We start from the raw sequence: 19470 nt of genomic DNA, 5'->3' as shown, positions 1-19470 counted from the left end.
AGCACTTATTCTACTGAGCCATCTCCCCAGCCCGAAAAAATTTTTTTAAAAGGAAGAGATTCTTCCCTCTCGTGCTCCAAAATCCCACGTGTTGTCTAAGAATGGAGGCTTAGTTGGTATCTACAAGGATGAGGGTTTATATGGCCATTTGGTTAAAAAAGAAAGAAAAGAAAAAATATGGTGCGGGTTGATGAAAGATGACATTCAGCTATGTGACAAGATGGCAGCTGACCATGTGACAAGATGACATGGCAGCTCTCTGGACCAAAACAGCAGATAAAGAACAAAGCTGGGGGGCGGGGGGGGGGGTGGGATAACTCAGTGGGATAAGTGCTTGCCTGGCAAGCACAGGGTCCTGAGTTTAATCCCTGTACCATAAAAAAACAAAAAACAAAGCCATTTACAAAGTGGGGTATCAGGAGATTAGGCTAATTTCTGAAAGGGGTAGCAAAACATAGCAGACAAATGTACAGACAACAAGGTATCCCAAGCTCCAGGTTGCACACACAGCACCACATGCTCTCGGCCTACTTAACTCCTACCTGAGGAATGCTGTAAGTGAAAGAAAAAAAAAAAAAAAAAGAAGAAGAAGAAGAAGAAGAAATAAACTTAGCTCTGTTGTGGCTAGAAAAAACCTCACAAAAGCTACGTATTCTTTTCCTCCAAGGAGGTCTAGGAAACTCTTCTTGGAGCCATGAGGAATTCCAGCCTCACAGATTGCCAGTTTGAGGGAGACAGGGAGGGAAAGAAGGGAAAAACATCTTGACATTTTAGAGAGAAGCAAAATGTCTATGTGGGACCAATGTGGGGCCTTGCCTGGTCTCATGGTACCTGAGTCTCCTAGCTGGCTAACCCAAATAAATGTTACTGGGTTTTGGGGTGCTGGCATCTTGGTTGCCAGGCTTTCTCCTCAAACAATTGAGTGAAACAAGCAAAAACAGTGACAAAGTTTATTTGAAAAATTAAAAATGAGGGATATAGGAGAAACTGGCTCTGTAGAGTTTGGGCTGAGCAAAAGAAAGGAAAAATTATTAACCAAGACAAAAGTACACCCTGGGGGACACAGGGCGGGCTACGCTTGAGGAAGTGACAGGTAGTGTGCTTTGTTGTTTTTTTTTTTTTTAATATTTATTTATTTTTATTTATTACATTTATTTATTGTGTGTGTGTGTGGCCAGCTCAGCCCACCAGGGGGCGGGTCTGGCTGGCATGTGGTGCTGGGGATCGAACCACGGTCCCTGTGCTTTGCCAAGCTTGTTTCAAGTAGGTGCTTTAGACCACTGAGCCATCTCTCCAGCCCCAGGTAGTGTGCTTTGAAGGACATCTCATCTCTGTATTTCTTCCACACATCACAGGAAATGGTGAGAACTCCCCAGGTAGAGCCTGGGGAATGATCCAACGCAGGTCCTGGAATCGGCTTATTCTCACTGCCTCAATCAGCATCGCTTTTCTGCCTCAGAAGGGTGTGGCAGAATAAAACTGCTTAGTTCACGGAGGGTGGGAAACAGGCCAGAGCAATAGTGTCAGAGGGAGGGCAAAAGACCAGGCCTGGACTTCAACACCTCCATGGCCCTGCAGAACACACTGAGAAATGTGTTTTCTCAATCTCCTGGATGGCCCCCAAGCCAGTCAAGTTGACAATCCAGATTAACCATCACACAGGAGTAAATACAGGAAGGAAAAAGATACTATTTTCTTTCTTTTTAAAAAATCTACTTTATTTATTTGGTACACGGTCTTAATACACAGCTTGGACTCCTAGTGATCCTTCTGTCTCAGCCTCCCCAGCCCTGAGATTACAGCTGTGTACCACCACATTTGGTTTCAGTGGCCTACTTGGCACCTGGTACCCATACCGCATGTGTTACCAGGATTTGAACCCAGATCCTTGTGCTTGTCAGGCAGGTGCTTAGACCACTGAGCTATCTCCCCAGCTCAGATACTATTTTCCTATAGAATGGTGTAGTGTTTGAAAACTACGCTGGGCCCAGTTCAAATTCTATCTTTGCCTCTTTTTATAAAAAAAATTAATTAACTAATTAATTTTGAGACAGAGTCTTTTTATGTAGTTCAAGTTGGTATCGAATCATTATAGCCCAGGTTGGCCTCAAATTCACTATGATCCCCCTGCCTCAGCCTCTGGAATGCTGGGGTCACAGACATGCACTACCACACCTTTTTTGAAATTTAAAAAAACAAACAAAAAAAACCCAGTTGGTGGTGTGGAGGATCAAGTGCAGGTCCAGTGCATTCTAGACAAAGGCTTTACCACTGAGCTTAAGCCCCAGCCTGTACCTGTTACTAAGGGACCTTGGGTGCTTCAGTTTCTTTGTAAAATAGAGATAATTGTATAATTAGAATTTTGACCTCCTAGGATTATTGTGAAGGCTAAATGAGTTCTAAACTGAAATGCATAGAAGAGCTCTGGACAATTGAGCTCTGTATGTATGTCTATTGCGATTATCGTGAGCGTATTTGACAGGAAGGAGGGATTTATCTTTTATTAGGAGATGGGGAGGTAATGTCTATGAGGATTCTGGAATTACTTGTAGCAGAGAATCCTGGGCAGAAGGAGAAATCTGTGCAAAGGGACGAAGGCAGCGGGTAGAGGACTGAAAGGGGGGAGGCCTCCTAGCCCAGACTGAAGGGAGAGCAGGGGTTTAGGGCACGTGAGGGTGCAGAAGGTGGACTCTATTAAGGAGCAGCCACATCAAGGTCCTTCTTCTTCCGCCTGAGAGTGGATGGAAGTCCCAGGGGCCTGTGGGTGGCCAAGGGAGAGTACAGTGGGAGAGAATGAGTAGACGTGGGATGCATAGCCAGGGTCAGGGGGGCAGGTAGCGCTCCAGGAGAGGTCAATGGGTGTGGTGCTGGTGACAGCAGATGGGAGGAGTGGGGGGTCAGTGAGAAGGCAAGGTTGCTGGAGAAATGTGCTGAAGTGGGGAGAAAAGGAGGGGCAGGGGCAGGGTGGATCTGGGAGCTCTGAACTGAGAGGCAGACAAAACGTTTTTGGACAGCATGGAGATCTGGGCTGGAAAAGACGGGCAGTTGTGAGTGTACGAGTGTGTGAAGCCATAAAGAAAGAAAGCTTGGCTGGGGAGAAAAGAGAAGGGGGCTCAGGATAGAGTCTTGAGGCACACCCCTGGGGTAGGGCTGTGTAAAGAAGGACAAGCCCTCCAGGCTGAGGAGGAGCATTCTGGAAGCTCAGAGCCAAGCCTGAGGATGGGATTTAGACAAAAGCTTTACTGCTGAGCTTAAACCCCAGCCCATACCTGTTACTAAGGGACCTTGGGTACTTCAGTTTCTTTGTAAAATAGAGATAAGTGGTGCTGCTTAAGAGGCCATGGGATGGTGAGTGTGGAACTCTGTGCTGTGATTTAAGTGCGGGCAGGGGGCTATTGGGGGCCTTTTGCAGTGCTGCTCAAGGGCAGTGATGGCGAAGGCCAGATGGCACTGGTGTGGTGAGGACAGGAGTGATGCGAGAAGGCTGGGTCTTTTGAGTTTTGAGTGAAAGGGAGGAGAGAGATGACTGACAGGGCAATGCCTGTGGTGCAGGAGGTGTGTTTTAAGGTGGAAGAGACCTAAAGTCTCTTAAAAACTGGTAGCAGAGAGATTAATCCAGAGTGTAGGAAAACAGAGGAAGCGATCAGTGAGTGATGTTTGTGAGCATGTGTGAGGGGCTGGGATCAGGCATGTGGGTGGAGGGGCTGGTCTTGGAGAGGAGGAGGGATGATTTCTCTAAAAACCAAAAGTGGGAACAAAGAAAGAATGGGTGCAGATGTAGATGTAGGTTTGTAGTGGGATGTTGAGGGAGATTTCATCTTGAGCTTCTATTTTTTTCTGCCAAGTGGGAGGCAAGGTCTGCTGAGAGCGAGGAAGAGGTGGTGAGGAGCTGGGAGGAAGGAGAATGATCATTCAGACTCAAGAAGCAACTTGCCTGCAAAATCCACAGTTGCCCAACAGCCTCGACAATCCAGTGGGGCTCGGTGGTCGCTAATGTACATGTGCCCTGTTGTTTTGTGCAGTGATTTCAGCCATCGTGCTTCACCAGCTAGGTTCAACAGGAAGAAAGTATTTAGGGAGATTTATCCATGTTGAAGCTTTGCCTAAAGATTTGTCAAAAGAGATGCCCAGTCTCCAGGATCTGCGAGTGGCTGGGTATGCTAGGTAGGTAGGGAATAAAGGCAAATGAGTCTGTTTTCAGGGAGGTGATGGGAGCAGAGAGGTGAGCAGTGTGGGTTGGTGCCTGTGTGGCTTGCTGGGTGGGCAGAGAACTTATGAGCCCTTGAAGACCAGAGGTCATTTTCACCTTCAAGAACCAATCTTTGACTCCTCGGATTCCTGGCTACCCTGTTGGCTGAAACGTCTACAGCCCCTAGCACAGTGCCTGCATACAGTAGGCTCTTAATCACCATGGGCAAATGCGTGGGTATGCACTCTCTTAAAAAGGGGGCAGGGCAGAGGCAGCAGGCACTCACCGTGAACAGGGCCTAGGGGCAGGAGTGCAGAAGATGTCTAGGAGGTCTTGGAGGAGGATCTGGGTGCGCATCCTTGGCTGACCTCGGAAGACACGGAGAACTGGTATTAAAGGGAACACAAAGACAAACCCGAACCAGGATGGTCTAATACCTTCTGCCTGGCAACAGGTTGTTTTCTTTTGTTCCTAATAAAATTCATTGCTGGGGCTGGTGAGATGGCTCAGTGGTCTAAAGCACCTACTTAGAACAAGCTTAGCAAAGCACAGGGACCGCGGTTCAATCCCCCAGCACCACATGCCTGCCAGCCCCGCCCCCTGGTGGGCTGAGCTGGCCACACACACACACACACACACACACACACACAAATAAATAAAATTAAAAAAAAAATTCATTGCCAGCACTTACGCCTTGTTCTCCGCTCCTGGTAGGCTGCCTCTTTTGCGGATAATTTCTTTATTTGCTTGATTTTCCAAATCAGACCCTGCACTGAACTGCCTCAGGGCCCAAGCACAGAAGTAAAACATTAAACCAATAAAATATAGCATGGCAACAATTAATGCAGCAGTGAGGAAAGCAGTACATTAAAAACATGAGCCTCAGAGAATTTCTCTACTAGGCAGGAAAAGATGCTTTTGTTGGTGGTAGAAGCCGTAAGCTTCCAGACCTCTCAACTGAGGGTGGCTTGGGGCAAGCAGGATATTTTAGCTGCCTCAGATTCCCAGGCCAGGCTCTGTCAGGGCACTCAGGAAAGGAAGGGCGGAAGGAAGTTAGGCACGTGGGACCTCTACTCTCTTCCTCCCAGCAGGTGTGACTCCAGCAGAGGTGGGAGGGCCAGGAGTCAGCCGCCTACCTTTTGGCCGGGCTCTTCTCTGTGACCTTAGGCGGATCTTTGCCTTCTCTGACCCTCAGCATTGCCTTCTGTTAAGTGAACTTGCTGGAGAAAGCTCTTCTAGCATTGGATTCTCAAGAGAGAGGCTGTCTGGGATGGCTGCTTGGGTTCCCACGACTCAAAGGTGGCCCTCTTCATCCACGATCACAACAGGGTTTTTCTGCCCCGTATCACTGGGACCAGGAGATTTCCCACAATTTCCTTCCCTTTCATGGGATGACAGTTCTCTATTCTTTTTTTTTTTTTTTTTTCCTTCAATCTCACAGGAGTTTTTAAAGACTTACAAGTTGGTACTGAAATAACAAGTTAAACAATCCAAAGCTATATCAAGACAGAGTTAATCATCTTTCCCTCCCTCTTCTCCATTCCCAGCCGGCTTCCCCACATGCCATCCCCTCTTCTCCTCAGCCAGCCCTGGGGGCCTGATGCTAGATAGCCGCCCACCCTCTCTCTCTGCTCACACAAACACAGACATGCTCTGCACAGTGCGAGTCTCCCCTTTCCCTTCTTTCATTTCTCCTTCTTTCCTACAAAAGGACCAATTCCACAGCCATCTTTCTCATTTAATAATAATATATTGGAGATGTTTTTCCAGATGTTTAGGTCTGCTGTACCATGCATGCAAGAGCTAGAGCTAGGCCTCAAGGCTTGCAAGCAGTATCCAGCTTAACCCCACAGCACCCCAGGAAGCACGGCGGCTGGTACCAGTCCTGTTGGTAGATGATGAAGCTGTGGCTCAGAAGGGGTCAGGCCTGAGTGCTGCTCTATCGCATGGTGGGATTTGGACCGGCTCCAGCTGCGAGGGGGCCTGAACCAGTCCCTGAGCAGGACCTCAGGCAGAGACAGCAGCAGACAGCTTTTCAGCTAATACAACAGAACACACCCCAGTAAACACACCCATAGAGATCCGAGCTTTGATATCTGAAGGATAGAATTAAAGTGGGCCAGCAGGGATGTGTGCATTTTATTTTAATAGATAAAGCCAGATAACTGCCTAAAGGGTTTTTGCAATTCACAGCCTCATCAGCACAATTTCTTCTTTTTGTGGCTTTCTTTCTGTGGGTCCTTGGAGAGCACCTAGCCCAGCTCTCTCCTCTCCCTGTTAAGGAAATGGCCCAGTGACAGGAAGTGACAGGCAAGATCTTTAGTGAGTTAGAAGCAGAGCTGGGGCCTCGTCCCTTCTTGCTTGGGTCATCACTGGATACTCTTTCCTTAAGGCTGCCTGTGTCTCCTCACCCTCCTCCCTCTTGTCCGTGCTCTAAACTGTTAGACATCACGTCATTCCCCTGCTTATCCACTGTCCCCCAGCTGAGTGACCCAGCCACAGGCCAAGCTATAGCTCTGCCTCACCCACAACCTTACAGTACTGTGGATCACTTGGGGGGATGTCTGCCACTGCTACATACCCAGGCCTTTTTGTTTTTGTTTTTGTTTTCTTTTGCTTTTAATTTTGAGTTAGGGTCCCTCTAAGTTGTTCAGGCTGGCTTTGAACTTTCAATCCTCTTTTTTCAGCTTCCTAAGCAACTGGGAATACAGGCGTGCGCCACCATGCCTGGCTTCAAGTCACAGCTTCTTAAGAGGCAGTTGGAGCCCGTCTCAGTCTGTTCCCTGGCATATCTCCTTTCATGTAAACCAGCAACCAAATCTTCAGTACACACTGTCCTTGGAACATTGGAACATCTCACACCGTTTGAACAGAATTGTCTTTTTCCTCTCCGAAGTTTGACTGGTTCCTACTTCTTCAAAGTTAAGTGCAAATGCCACCTGTTTGCAGGTGTCTTCCTCCACTGCTCAGGTTTCCCATCTCAGGCAGAGCCGTCTCTGCTCTGCAACAGGAAGGTGCCCTCTTCGGATGGCTCCTTCCAGAACAAGTCTCGGGGGAAGAGCCAGCCAGGAGGGGGCAGTGCACAACCAAAAGAAGGGCTCTGAAAGGTCAAGGTCACTAGGGTATCTGGGTCCTGCCCAGTGTGGCTGCCTGCAGAAACATCAGTCCCAGCTTCTGCCAAGCTCTGCCCTCCCTGGGCCTCAGTTTGCATCCCCAGGAAAGGACAGGGTTGGGCTGGTTCAGTGTTTTTGAAAGCTCGTGACGTGTAAAGTGGCTCTGCAAGATAAATAGATGGACATTTTTAAAATGGAAATCATTATGTATTTATTTTAATGTGAATTAGACAAAAAAATAACCAGCACATCAAACCTGTTATTTTTCAGATATTATTGCTTAGGATGGGGCTAAATAGGTATTCAAGTAAAAAAACAGTGAGTCAATATAAAAGAAAGTACCAATTAAATAATAGTACAGGTGGTATGCTGGCGGTGAATGGCTGCAGTCAGGAAAACATTGGTCTGCTTTTAACGTGCAGAATACTGGGATCTGCGGGGATGCTTGCCTCTGGTAGGTGGGAGTGGGGAGAGGAGCTGCCACAGGAGCTGGGGTGTTGGCCTTGCGGTGGAAGGGCAGGAATTCAGCAGATGGCTGCAACTTCACCCTAGACCCTGCTCCACCTGCGGTAAGGGGTTCGAGAGCAGACTCCCCTCCCAGCCTGATTTTCAGCTTCCCTGCAGTTACTAGGGAGTAGGAGGCTGAGAGGGCCGCATTCTGGAAACTCATCTGCTCTTACATTCTCACCCAGCACTCTGCCTGGCATCAACTATTCAGGGTGATGATTAACAAGGATGCAGAAAGGCACTGGGGGTGGGGAGAGAAAATAGGTACACAGTTTCCCTGCATTCATGGATGTCCAACCTGGAATGACCGGCTAGTGCTTCCTGTGTTTGGCTGTGCTTTGGAATCATCTGCTTCTTCAGTGGAAATACAATACCAAGACTAGGCTACAGGCAGTTCTGGTCTTAGGGCCCCTGCACCTGTATTTTTAGAAACTTCCCAGCCCATTCTGATCCTTTTAGATCTGGAAGTGCTATGTTAGGCAGCAGACCTCCCTCAGTGTAGCTAGAGAGGCTCAGGGAGATTGTGTCACTTATCTGAAGTCACCTTGTGAGTCAACAGCCATTGTCCTGACCTCCAGCTCAGTTCTTTGCGTGGGGCATCCCGTGCAGAGCCTGGTCAGAAGAAGCTCCTGCTGACAAATGGGGCGGGGCTTCTGCATGCTTCCTTTGCCTCTGGGCTTGTCAAGGACTTTCTCTAGAAGAGAACATGCTGTAGGAGCTGCCATCTGCTGAGGAGCCCAGAGGGTTGGGGGTGGGGGTAGAAAGGGTGCAGGGGAGTGCCAGTGGAGGGGGTGGCCAGGAGAGCAGCCTCCCCTCCACACACAGGGTACCATCCTGCAGAAGCCAGTCTGGATGTATGCCACCAAGAGTTGGGTTTTCACATGGGATCCTCAAGGAACAGAATTAGGGCCAATGGCTGGCTCAATGGGAGGCAAATGCTCCGCGAGACTTTCTAATGGTGATCAATGACCTGGCAGACAACTGACCTTAGGGCAATTGTCCAGCATCCTGGCATTTGACATATGAATGACAAATAGAGGGATGAATATAGGCAGATCTCCTGTCTCCACAATCTAATTATGTAATACAACACTACAGATAAACAGGAGTTCTTCACTCATTCCCCTCTTCCTCCCTAGAGGAGTCAGCTGCCCAATCCCTGAGGTTGGCAAGAGTCATTCCTGCAGATGCTTTTATATTTACAATATTAGTGTGTGCACTTTTTAATTTTTGTGGTACCGGAGATCAAACTCGGGACCTTGCACTTGCCAGGCAGGTGCCTGTGCCGCTGAGCTATCTCCCTGGCCCCTGTGTGCACTTATAAATCACAGAGAGTATTGCTTTGCAGAGTTTTCAACTTCTTGTAAGTGACATAACACTATATGTGGGCCCCGCTTGTTTTTGTCCAACACTATGTTTGCAATTTACCTGCAGTGAGGTACAGAGGGCCAGAACACACATTTCCACTGTCCAATCTATTTCTATTTCATTTTGCCACAATTTATTAATTCCTTTTTCCTATGAGGGGAATTGCAGTTTTCTACACTAATTGAGAAGGGAAGCAAGTGACAGAAGAGGGGGGAGCAAGAAGCAGTAAAAAGAATTAAGATGTGTTGTGTTCATGTACCAAGTCCCCACAGTGAACAGAATCATTATATACTGCAAACATCCACAGAAAAAAATGAAGAAATTAGGGCTGGTAAGATAGCTCAGCAGACTAAGCACCTACTTAGGTAAGCGCGGGGACTGGGGTTCGATCCCTGGTACCATGTGCCACACCAGTTCTGCCCCCAGGCACACTAAGCTGGCCACCAAGACCTAGTGCGGGGGTGCATGCCTGTAATCCCAGCGCTGGGGAGGCTGAAAACAGGAGGATCACTATAAGTCCAAGCTGCGCAGTGAGACCCTGTACCAAATACATTAAAAAAAGGAAGAAAAAGAAAAAAATGAAGAGAATGGAGTGCACACCCCCGCGGCCATCTCTGCACACATGTCTCCTGCTGCTGTGAGAACAAAGGTCCTGGGGCTCATGGACCCCTGCACAGCAGTGTTGAAGGGGCGAAGTCTACTGGTGGCAGTCAGATCTCCAGTTTGTCATTGTAGGCCCAACATCTCTCATTTTGGTTTTAATTTGTATACCTCTGACACTTCCATGATTTTACTGACTGTTTGGAGTTCCTCTCCTGGGGGCTGCCTTTGGTGTCCCTGCTGAGGATCCTAGAAGACTGTCTGTGTCTTTCTTACAGACTTCAAAGAGCCCAAGTCCTCGGTGTGTTGCTGACAGCTCCTGCCAGCCTCTGACGTGCCTCTTCTCTTTCAGTCTTCTTCTGCGCAGAGCATCTTCTGCTGTGCCAGAGGACCAGCAGTCCTCAGCCTGCTGAGGGGGTCTTAAGCATGGATCTCTCTTTGGCACAGGAAAGGCCTCCAGTGCTGTCTTCACTTGGGTGGAATTCAGGGTAACTTGCAGGTGAATTAGGTGAACTTGAAGTAAGTTATTTATCTTTGAGTTTTGGCTTCTTTACTGGTAAAGTAGAGATAAGAAGAGCCTTAGCTTTCGGTAATGCTGAAAGGCTGGAAGGAGGTATGACAGGAAGCACTGAAGCCGCCAAGGAAAGGGTGTGTGTGTGTGGGGGGGGGGCAAAATGTCACTGGGGAAGCTGTTACCTGAGAGCCAGTCAGTGTGACATCCTGACATTGCCTGGCCTTAAGGGGTCAGTGCAGTGCCTCCTGAGCCCATGCCCAGTGGCTCTAGAGGAGGGAGATGTGTGGACGGGCACTGGTGACCTCTTAGGGAAGCTGGAGGACGATGGAGGGCGTGCCTACACCCTCAAGACAACCACGGCTGCTCCAAGCTGCCAGGTCACCCATGGTGGCAGACCTGGGAGATCATCTGCTGGCTCCAAGGGAAATATTTGTCAGGAGAAAGAAAAGGACACACATGCCCAGTGACTTTCATTCATATGTGACCACAAGCCAGCCTACACAAACGAATCTCTTGAGGCCACTGCAAGGGGATGTCTCTGTCACCTCTCAGTAGTTCCTTCTGGGCACAGCACATACCATTTAGGGGCAGGGACAAGTGTGGGCTGTATCATGGAGAGCAAACAAAGACCTCAGGGTCCTCACCCTCTTGGACTAAGCCACACAGCTCAGGGTTGGAAGCGTTGAAAGATGTGTCTTTTACCCCTTTTACTGGCCCTAATCACCATACCACCACCACTTGTGAGGGGTCAACCTGCTCAAGGCCCTGGAACATTGCCTGGCAGTGAGGTATGCTGTTTAAAAAGGAAATTTATTTCTCAGAGTAGGTGATACATATGCATAATGCAAAAATGTAAAGGAACAAAAATGTAAAGGTACAAAAAGAATATATATATATATATATATATATATATATATATATATAATTGGTAGCATGTTATACATACTATTATAAACCTTGCTTATTTTCCCTCCACCCCATTTCTCTCCCCCAAATTTAGGACCTGGAATAAACAGGCAGCAGTAAGTATTTGAAGGCTAAATGGGCGAGTGCATGGGGTGGTGGATGGAGGCATGGCACCATTCAGACATAGGCTTTACACTTGGTAGAGACTCACAGCTGACCTTGGGAGGCTCCTTCTTCTCAGTGTTGTCACTGCAGGTGGGTGAATTCAGGCCTTTTTGACCCTGGCACAGAGCCATCGTGGGGGAACTAAGTGAACCAGGCAGCTGAAAAGCTTAATTGTCATTTCCACCAGCAGATGGTTACCAGGGAAACTCGAAGACTGTTAGAATGGGGAGGGGCTCTCGGGCAATGTGGCGCAGCACGATAGAATCTCACATTGGGGGGTTTGATGTTCCCACAAGTTCCCTAAGACTTCAATTTTTAATTTTTCTTCAGTGATAACCCCAGATAATTAAGAATTATATTTGTGGATCATTTTAATGTTTGCCTTATAATGCCACATGGCCATATAGTATCAATGCTGTGGCGTGTGTACTCACGATCGCCTTGGCACTGGGATCACCAGTGACTTTGCAGCCTCCTGAGTGAGAACTGAGATTTTGCTGTTGATCAAACTGAGGTTTCGTTTTCCTAATGTATAAAAATGTAAAAATTGTGCTTTGTCCACATTAATTAACATAATATTGTCCACATAATGTGCTATATTATGTTAAGCAGTTCCTTAGATTGGGGCTTACAGACCTTTAAGAGCCCTGCACATAATCAAAGCATCAGAGACTTCTCCTAAGTTATCCGGTCTTTACTCCAGTATGAGGAATTCTGGTGAGGACACGAGGGCACCAGGTGAGGACAGAAAGCTTGATTCTGCTCCATATCCGCCTCCTATTCCTTGGCTCATCTGGACTCTTCTGTCTCATCTGCTGTAATTTCTCCATCAAATTACAGGGTAAAAATGTCTTCTTAGCAGGATATTATGAATGCAGAATGAGATGGTGGTTGTGCAAGTTCTGTCTTTAGAAGTGTGCTCAACTCTTTCAGTTTGTACAAGCTGGAAGGAGACTTGGAGAGGTGAAAGGACTTCCCACTATTGCTCCACCACTGGCCGAGCTGGGCTGGGGACATGGGTTTTTTGCCTTCCACTGTCCCCGGAAACGTAGGCCACTAGCAGTAATGATTGGATTCTAATTCTGGAAAGTGTAATAATAACACCCCAGGTGGAGCCTGTCACTATTTGGACAAACATACTATCTTTATTTTTACTTGTTAAAGAAATTAAATTAGGGAAACCAAACAAATAAGTGAGCACACTAAGTGTCCTACAGGTATGCCTCTCTTCCCAGACCAAAACTAAGTTCTTTCTCTGGAGGAAGGTCAGACAAGAGACACGTAGTGACAAAATGCCGTGGTCCTTCAGTGCCAGACACTTGTCAATCTGCTGGCCTGAGAGGCCACTTCACCTCAGCGCCTGACTGCTTGGGAACTTGGTTTCAGGTTGAAGCAGTTTGTGGGCTCCAGAAAGTGGAGACCTTGTCCGGTTACTGTTGTTCCCACCAAGTTCTGCTCTGGGTTTTGCACGTGCACATGCCCGGTTGACATTTAAATAATGAAGAAAAGAATGGAGATGTGTTCTCTTTGTGTTTAAAGATTTAGAAAGGTCCCAGAGAAGATGCAAAGAAGGGTGTAAGTCGGGAGGTCAGGGAGCAGGGGAGCTTAAGCTGCTGGTGCCTGCTGGTCTGGACTTCAGAGCTAGGGGAGACAAACAGGCCCAGAAACTCGGTCCAGAGGACGAGGTCCCCATACAGTTTGGCACATTTGTTGCATGTCTCTGTCTTCTCTGTGTGAGTACATGTGCCACATGCCCTAAGTCCCAATCTGTGTTCATGTGCCCACCATGGTAAAGAAGGATTTGGGCATTGGAATCTCACAGACATAAGCGCAAGCCCCAAAGCCACAATGCATGCCTTTGGGCATGTCACTTCACTTATGTTTCAAATGTTTTGGGTTTTTTGTTTGTTTTATTTTACTTTGATTTTTTAAAACAGGGTCTCACTATGTAGTGCATGTTTGGCCTTGAACTCACTATGTAGCCTGGGCTGGCTTTGAATTTATGATCTTCCTGTCTTAGCCTCCTGAATGCTGGGATTACAGGTGTGTGTCACCATGACCAGGTTTGTTTCAATTTCTTTACCTATAAAAAATGATGGAGCTTAGTAAATGTCCCTTCGATTGGTAAAGAATGTTCAACTCTGGATTCAGAGCACCTGTCAAAGAAACAGCACTTACAACCTGTTATCTGCTGTAATAATCTGCCTGGGCCTGGGCCTCTCCTGGAATATGGGCCAACTCTTCTATTTGCCATGAACCTGGAAGGGCTTCTTCGAGCTGAGAAAGAAAGCAGCTTAGATGGGCAGCTCCTGTGTAGGAACATCAGGTTATTTATAGTTGTTTGGCTATTGTGGTTGTTGTTTCTACTAAGAACATTGGTACTATGAATAACATTGTGTTTTTCTCTTGGTGCGTGTGAGTGAGAGTGCCTCTGGAGTGGGTAAAAATAAACAACCAGAAAGGTAAGGGCACCTGACAGTCACATGAGGCCTATGGAGCCGGAACCCGGCCCTGGAGTGCTCTGTGATATTGGTGATAACCTTTTAGTTGCTAGATCCTGGGGAGTTTGAGAGAGTGCCCAGGGAAGGGAGTGGGGCAACCAGGTAAATTGGAGGAACATGGTAAATGAGGAGAGTGCAGGAGATTTGGAGTAGTAGTTGTTCAGCGCCTGGCATGGGAATGTTCAAAATTCTAATCAGCTGGTAAAGTGGTTAAAACGATGAGCACTGGTGTGTACGTACCGGGAATACATGATATAACCTCGGAGTAGAGTTGGTGGGAGATTGGGAAAGTAAACAGCTAACTTTACAAGATAATACTAAATTGTTTTCAAATGATTTATTCCCATTGACATTCCAGCAGTGTGTAGCAACCGGTTTGTCCACGTCCTTGTCAACACTTGGCATTGTCAAGCTCCTTAATTTTTGCCAGTTTAGTTGGGATAAAATACCTTGTAATGGTTTTATTACATTTATTTATTTATTTATTTATTTATGTGTGTGTGGCCAGCTCAGCCCACCAGGGGGCGGGGCTGGCTGGCATGTGGTGCTGGGGCATTGAACCGCGGTCCCTGTGCTTTGCTTGGCTTAGCTTGTTCCAAGTAGGTGCTTTAGACCACTGAGCCATCGCACCAGCATGGGCATGTCACTTCACTTATGTTTCAAATTAAAACCTTGTAATGGTTTTAATCTGCATTTTTGTGACTCCTAATGTGTTTGAACATCTTTTTATATATTTAGGGCAGGGTGTTGGTCTAGGTATTTGCCAAGCATTACTCTCAGTGACTTGCTTGCTTAAAAGACCTAGGCCAGGTATACATTACATATCTGCAGTTTTTTGTCTATCAGTTGTGCCTCAATAAAGCTGTTACACACACACACACACACACACACACACACACAGCAAAGTGCTATCATTTTGTCCCTAACACATTGACTAGTATTTAATAGATTCTCAATCATACTGAATTGAATATAGAAAAAAAAGGTCTGGCCTCCTCACACCACGGAGAACATTCTAGCACTTGGGTTGGATGGCAGCCAGCTTGAGCCCTGGAAATCTGGATCTCGGCTTGGCCGCATGCCTCCTCTGTGACCTTATGCAAGGCATTTACTTTTCCTGAGGCCCAGTTTACCACTGCGGAGCCAAGGTGGGGAAAGCCCTAATCTGCTGCCAGGGAGAGCAGCTCAGGGGTCAAGTGAGACCATTGCAGTCAAATACTTTGGGGCTGAATAGCCTTGCACAGGCAAGGGTTAGTACCCCTTCTCTAAAGGTAATTTAAAATGGCTTTGGAGCCCCCCAAAAAACATGCACAACTGGCAGATGGACCTGCTGGAAGCAGACAGCATCAGGTCCCCAGATGGAGAGAACATTCCACCTCTAGGCACCTCTCCTCCTCTATGAGCAAAGAAGACCAAATTCCACTTATTCCTGACATAGCAGGCCTTTGACTATGACCCTGAGTGCCATTGGGAGCCAAAACTCATGCCTAGGTAGCTCTAAGGCAAAGATGATGCCATCTTGGCACCATCCCTCCCCTGGGAGGCCCACTGCAGACCCTTCACTGCCCCGGAATGGTCTAGAGGCATTTCTTTTTTTAAAATTTTATTTATTTATTTATTTATTTATTTTTGCATTTAGGACAAGGTCTCACCACATAGGCTGGACTCAGTGATTCTCCTGTTTTCAGCCTCCCAAGTGCTGGGATTGCAAGCACGTGCCACCACACCCGATCTCAATCGCCATCTCAGGGCACCCAGGGGATGGGCCTGGCACGGTACGCTGGGGATTGAACCCCGGCCACTGTGTTCTGCCTAAGCAGGCACTTTAGTCTGCTGAGCTATCTGGCTGGCCCTCTACAGGCATTTCTGAGCATGTGCTATGAGACACCACTACAGATGGTGGCTATGTGGGGTGAGAGGGGAGAAGGTTCTATGGTCTGATGGAGATACTAAGTTGAATTATTTGCACAGCTAACATTTGCTGAATGTGTCAGGCACCGGTCTAGGTGTTTTACAAGCATTGCTCTCAGTGACTTCTTGCAATAATCTTATGAAACAGGTCCTCACTGGCTCAATTTTACAGGTGAGGAAACTAAGGCTTTATATCGTTGTCTTCCTCAAGGTCCTTAATTGGTTGGTGTCGGCACGATGATTCAATTTCAGGTAGCCTGTTTCTAGAGCTCCTACTCTTGAGCAGTGAAATGCACAAGCATTGGGACTGTCAGATTGTGGGGCTCCAGTGGTGGGAGACGAGAAGAGACAAACCTTTTAAAAATATGTACTGGGGACTGAACCAAGAGAATGCTGAGCTATGTAACTGGCCATTTTTATTTTCTTATTCTGAGGTAGGGATTTGCTAAGTTGTTCGGGCTGGCCTTGAATTTGTGATCCCCAGCCCCTTGAGTAGCTGGATTGCAGATGTGTGCCTACCTTATTTTTGTTTTTGACTGAGCTCAGCGTCAAAGTGTGTCCTGGTCAGTAGTGGAGGATTAGGATGAACACAAGGTTCCTGACCTTCTCTCTAAGAAAGAACTTTAGGCAGAAGGTAAGTGGAGGCACAGTGGGGTATGTTTGGGGAGACCAGGCTTCCTAGAGTGTTCTCCTTCAAGCCAAGAACTAGAGAACTAGTGGAGATCTGAGAAAAGGGAGCACAGGCAGAAGAGATAGCATGCTCAAAGGCTGGAGTGATGGAGAACATGCAAAGCACTTCCTCAGTTGAGAGAGGGGGTGGGATGTGGGAACTGAGACCAAGGTCACCAGGGCAGTCACCCAAGCCTTGACTTTGAGGCTTCTAGGCAGGGTGGGACAAGAGGGGATGAGAATGTCAAGAAAGGGGAGCAGTGGGGCTGTTGGCCGAAATTGTGTACAGGAGAAATAGAACCAGTGAAGAGTGAGGGGCTGAGTAGGTGGCCTAAAGAGGCTGTTTTGCATTTCCTTGAATTAGACAGGGTCACTGCTAAGGCCTCTCCCGGCGCTGACCTTCTCAACTTCCCTGGAAGGAAGGAACATCTTGCTGCAGCCCCTCCACCTCCAAATATTCTGGGCAGGAAGGAGCAGGATCTGTTTTGTCAACGCAGCTTGCAATAAAGAGTCTCATTCAGGGAAGCAAACAGCTGCTTGACTATTAATAGGCAGGAGCCTCAGCCGCAGCCTGCTGGGAGGGCCTCGCGCGTGCAGTTCTGCAAAGGTGAAATGCTTCCTTCTGTCTGTCTGAGTTTTATACTCTGTGAAGAGACAACAGGCCAGTTGCTTCTTCTCAGGTCAGTCACCCTGAAGTATTTTCTGAGGCAAGTTGGGAGGGGTTTGGGCTGGCCCCACTGGGAAGGTCAACTCTCTTGCTTCACGAGGGACACAGCCAGAGGATGAAGGAGCCCAAAGGACCCTGAGCTGGCTCCAGAAGCAGGCATCCCTGGTGGATGTGGAGGTGTTTCACTAGGTTTTCACGGCCATCCTATTGAAAGATCAGTCACCACTCATAAAGGGAATCAGAAGTGGGTGCTGGAAGAGCAGTGGTGTCTGTCTAGAAAGAGGACAATGGATGAAAGAACCTACTATACGACCAGAGAGAGTGCAGCTTGAGCTTGGGGTCGGGGAGAGCCATGGGCATCCCTGGTTATGAGCAAGACCATGGCTGAGGGGAGCCTGGGAGTCTAGACTGAGAAGGCAAGGCCTGGGGAAGGCCACAGCGTCTTGCTGCTGTCATCCTGATGTACGACCTCACTATGGCCAGCTAGATCACCTATCTGAAGGAGACTGTGGAGAGGGCAGCTGGGAGAAAGATAATGGAAAACCTGCCTGGCACCCTGGGCTGTACCAGGGCCAAGTCCTGCCGTGCTGGAGGCCCCATGGCTCTTGCCCAAGTGGGCGCAGGGCTCATAGGCTGGTGTTGTTTCCCACCCTCTCAGGTGGCAGCTTCAGGTGGTGGCTACTTCAAAGAGGCCCCATTTAAAACAGGACCTTACTTTGAGTTTCCTGAGGGACCTGACCAGGCTAATGAGATCATTAAGAAGGTCCTTGTTAAATGAGCTTAAATAGAGTTTGCCTGTAAGGCCCCTGGCTGAGCCCTGTGCTCAGACTCAGTATTTTTAATGTATGTGTGCTTGTAGCCATGTATATACATAGCAGCAAGCTGGAGAGGGCAGTCCGACTCAGACTGTTGGGGTCCTGGCCTAGAATCTTCTGAGAGGGTAACCTCAGGCCCGCTACCTAAACATACTTTTGTGCCTTAGTTTCCTCACCTCTCAAAGCAGGCTACTAGCAGTGCTGAATTGTAGAACGCTTCCAACGACTCCCCACTGACCTCAAAAGTGGCTTGAGCTGCTTAGACCCCATGGCCCGCCCTTGGCTTCCCACCACTCCCATGTCTTACACTTGTCTCTTTGACCACAGGGACCAGCCCTCTTGATCTAGCCTTCCTCACACATGCTGTCGCTTCATCTTGGAGCTATCGTTCCGTCATCTCTCCCGGCCTCACTTTTCGTTCCACTGGGTCTCAGGCCAAGTGCCCCTTCCTGTGTAGCCCTTGCGGATGCGTCACCCCAGCTCTGGTCTGCTGGCCATGGTGGTGCCTGCTGCATGTACTGCAATGCTCAGCCAGCTCGCTGGCTTTCTGTGCTTGTTTGTAAACCCTGAAGGGCAGGGACCATGCCACACTCCTCTGGGTAACCCCAGGCCCTCAAGCTGCTGGGTTGTTTTCTTAGTGAGCTCCATGGCTGACTCTGGTTGAGAATGTCCCTGGATCTCCTCCTATGACTTACTCCTCGAAGCTGCTTTCTGCTGCTTCTCACCTTCTTATTGGCCTTCACTCAGAAGCACTGTCACAAAGCCTGTGCCAGCAGCATGGCAGTGGGAGGCTCAGGCCCAGGCGTCCGAGCTGAGTCTACCTGGAGCACATCTTCATTCCCCCTTCCACACCATGAGCTCCAGCTTCTTGATGCTAACTGAGCCTGTCCCAGCTTGGCCGGCTTTGCCTGAGAATCAGACACACATTTGTAGAGCTTTCCTAACCTGAGAGTCCTTCCCAAATCCCCAGATGTGGCCCATCTGCCAGGTGCCTAGAGGGAAAGATTCCTGTAGCCTTGGGGGGCAGTAAGGTGGGGAGCCCTAGGAATGCTGCATGGCTCCATGTGAGACATCTCCAGCTGTCTGGCCAGCAAGGGTTGGATCACAGCTCGGGGACAAGGCAGTCAAGAGCACGGTGACATGGGGGCCAGGGAGATAGCTCAGTGGAATAAGTACTTGCCTGGCAAGCACAAGGTCCTGAGTTCGATCCCTGGTACCACCAAAAAAAAAAAAAAAAAGAAAGAAAAAGATTAAGTGTAGAGTCACCGTATGACCCCCAACTCTATTCTTAGTTGTACAGAAGGGAAAACACGTGCTCATACAAAATTTATAGGTAAATGTTCATAGTCAAATTTGTCATCATAGCCAGATGCAGTGGTCCCTCACTTATCACGAGGGTTACTTTCCAGATACCCTGGGATAAGTGAAAAATCAGCAAAGTAGCAATATTATATTTATTTTAGTATTTATATATATATATCTTAAGGACTTATATACTTTCATATATGTTGATTTTTTTTTTATTTTTAGTTAACCTTCTTTCAC

The 19470-nt window shown here is 47.9% G+C and overlaps 1 protein-coding gene across 3 annotated transcripts in view; it reads left to right on the top strand.

Annotated features, from left to right (window-relative positions):
- Positions 1 to 17037: 17037 nt before the first annotated feature.
- Arsi (arylsulfatase family member I) overlaps positions 17038 to 19470 on the top strand; it is a 39878-nt gene continuing 37445 nt past the window's right edge. For all 3 annotated transcript variants that reach the window (XR_002821122.1, XM_023715329.1, XM_023715328.1), the window contains exon 1: positions 17038 to 17123. Coding sequence is in view for 2 of the 3 variants with exons in the window: in XM_023715329.1 (XP_023571097.1) it covers positions 17056 to 17123 (68 nt within the window). In the remaining variant the exon portion in view is untranslated. The remainder of the gene's footprint in view (positions 17124 to 19470) is intronic.

The sequence above is a fragment of the Octodon degus genome, unplaced genomic scaffold (genome assembly GCF_000260255.1).
Source record: "Octodon degus isolate 3935 unplaced genomic scaffold, OctDeg1.0 scaffold00040, whole genome shotgun sequence".
Taxonomy (NCBI): domain Eukaryota; kingdom Metazoa; phylum Chordata; class Mammalia; order Rodentia; family Octodontidae; genus Octodon; species Octodon degus.
Note: the sequence above shows the minus strand (reverse complement) of the source record. Positions and strands in the feature narration are given on the sequence as shown.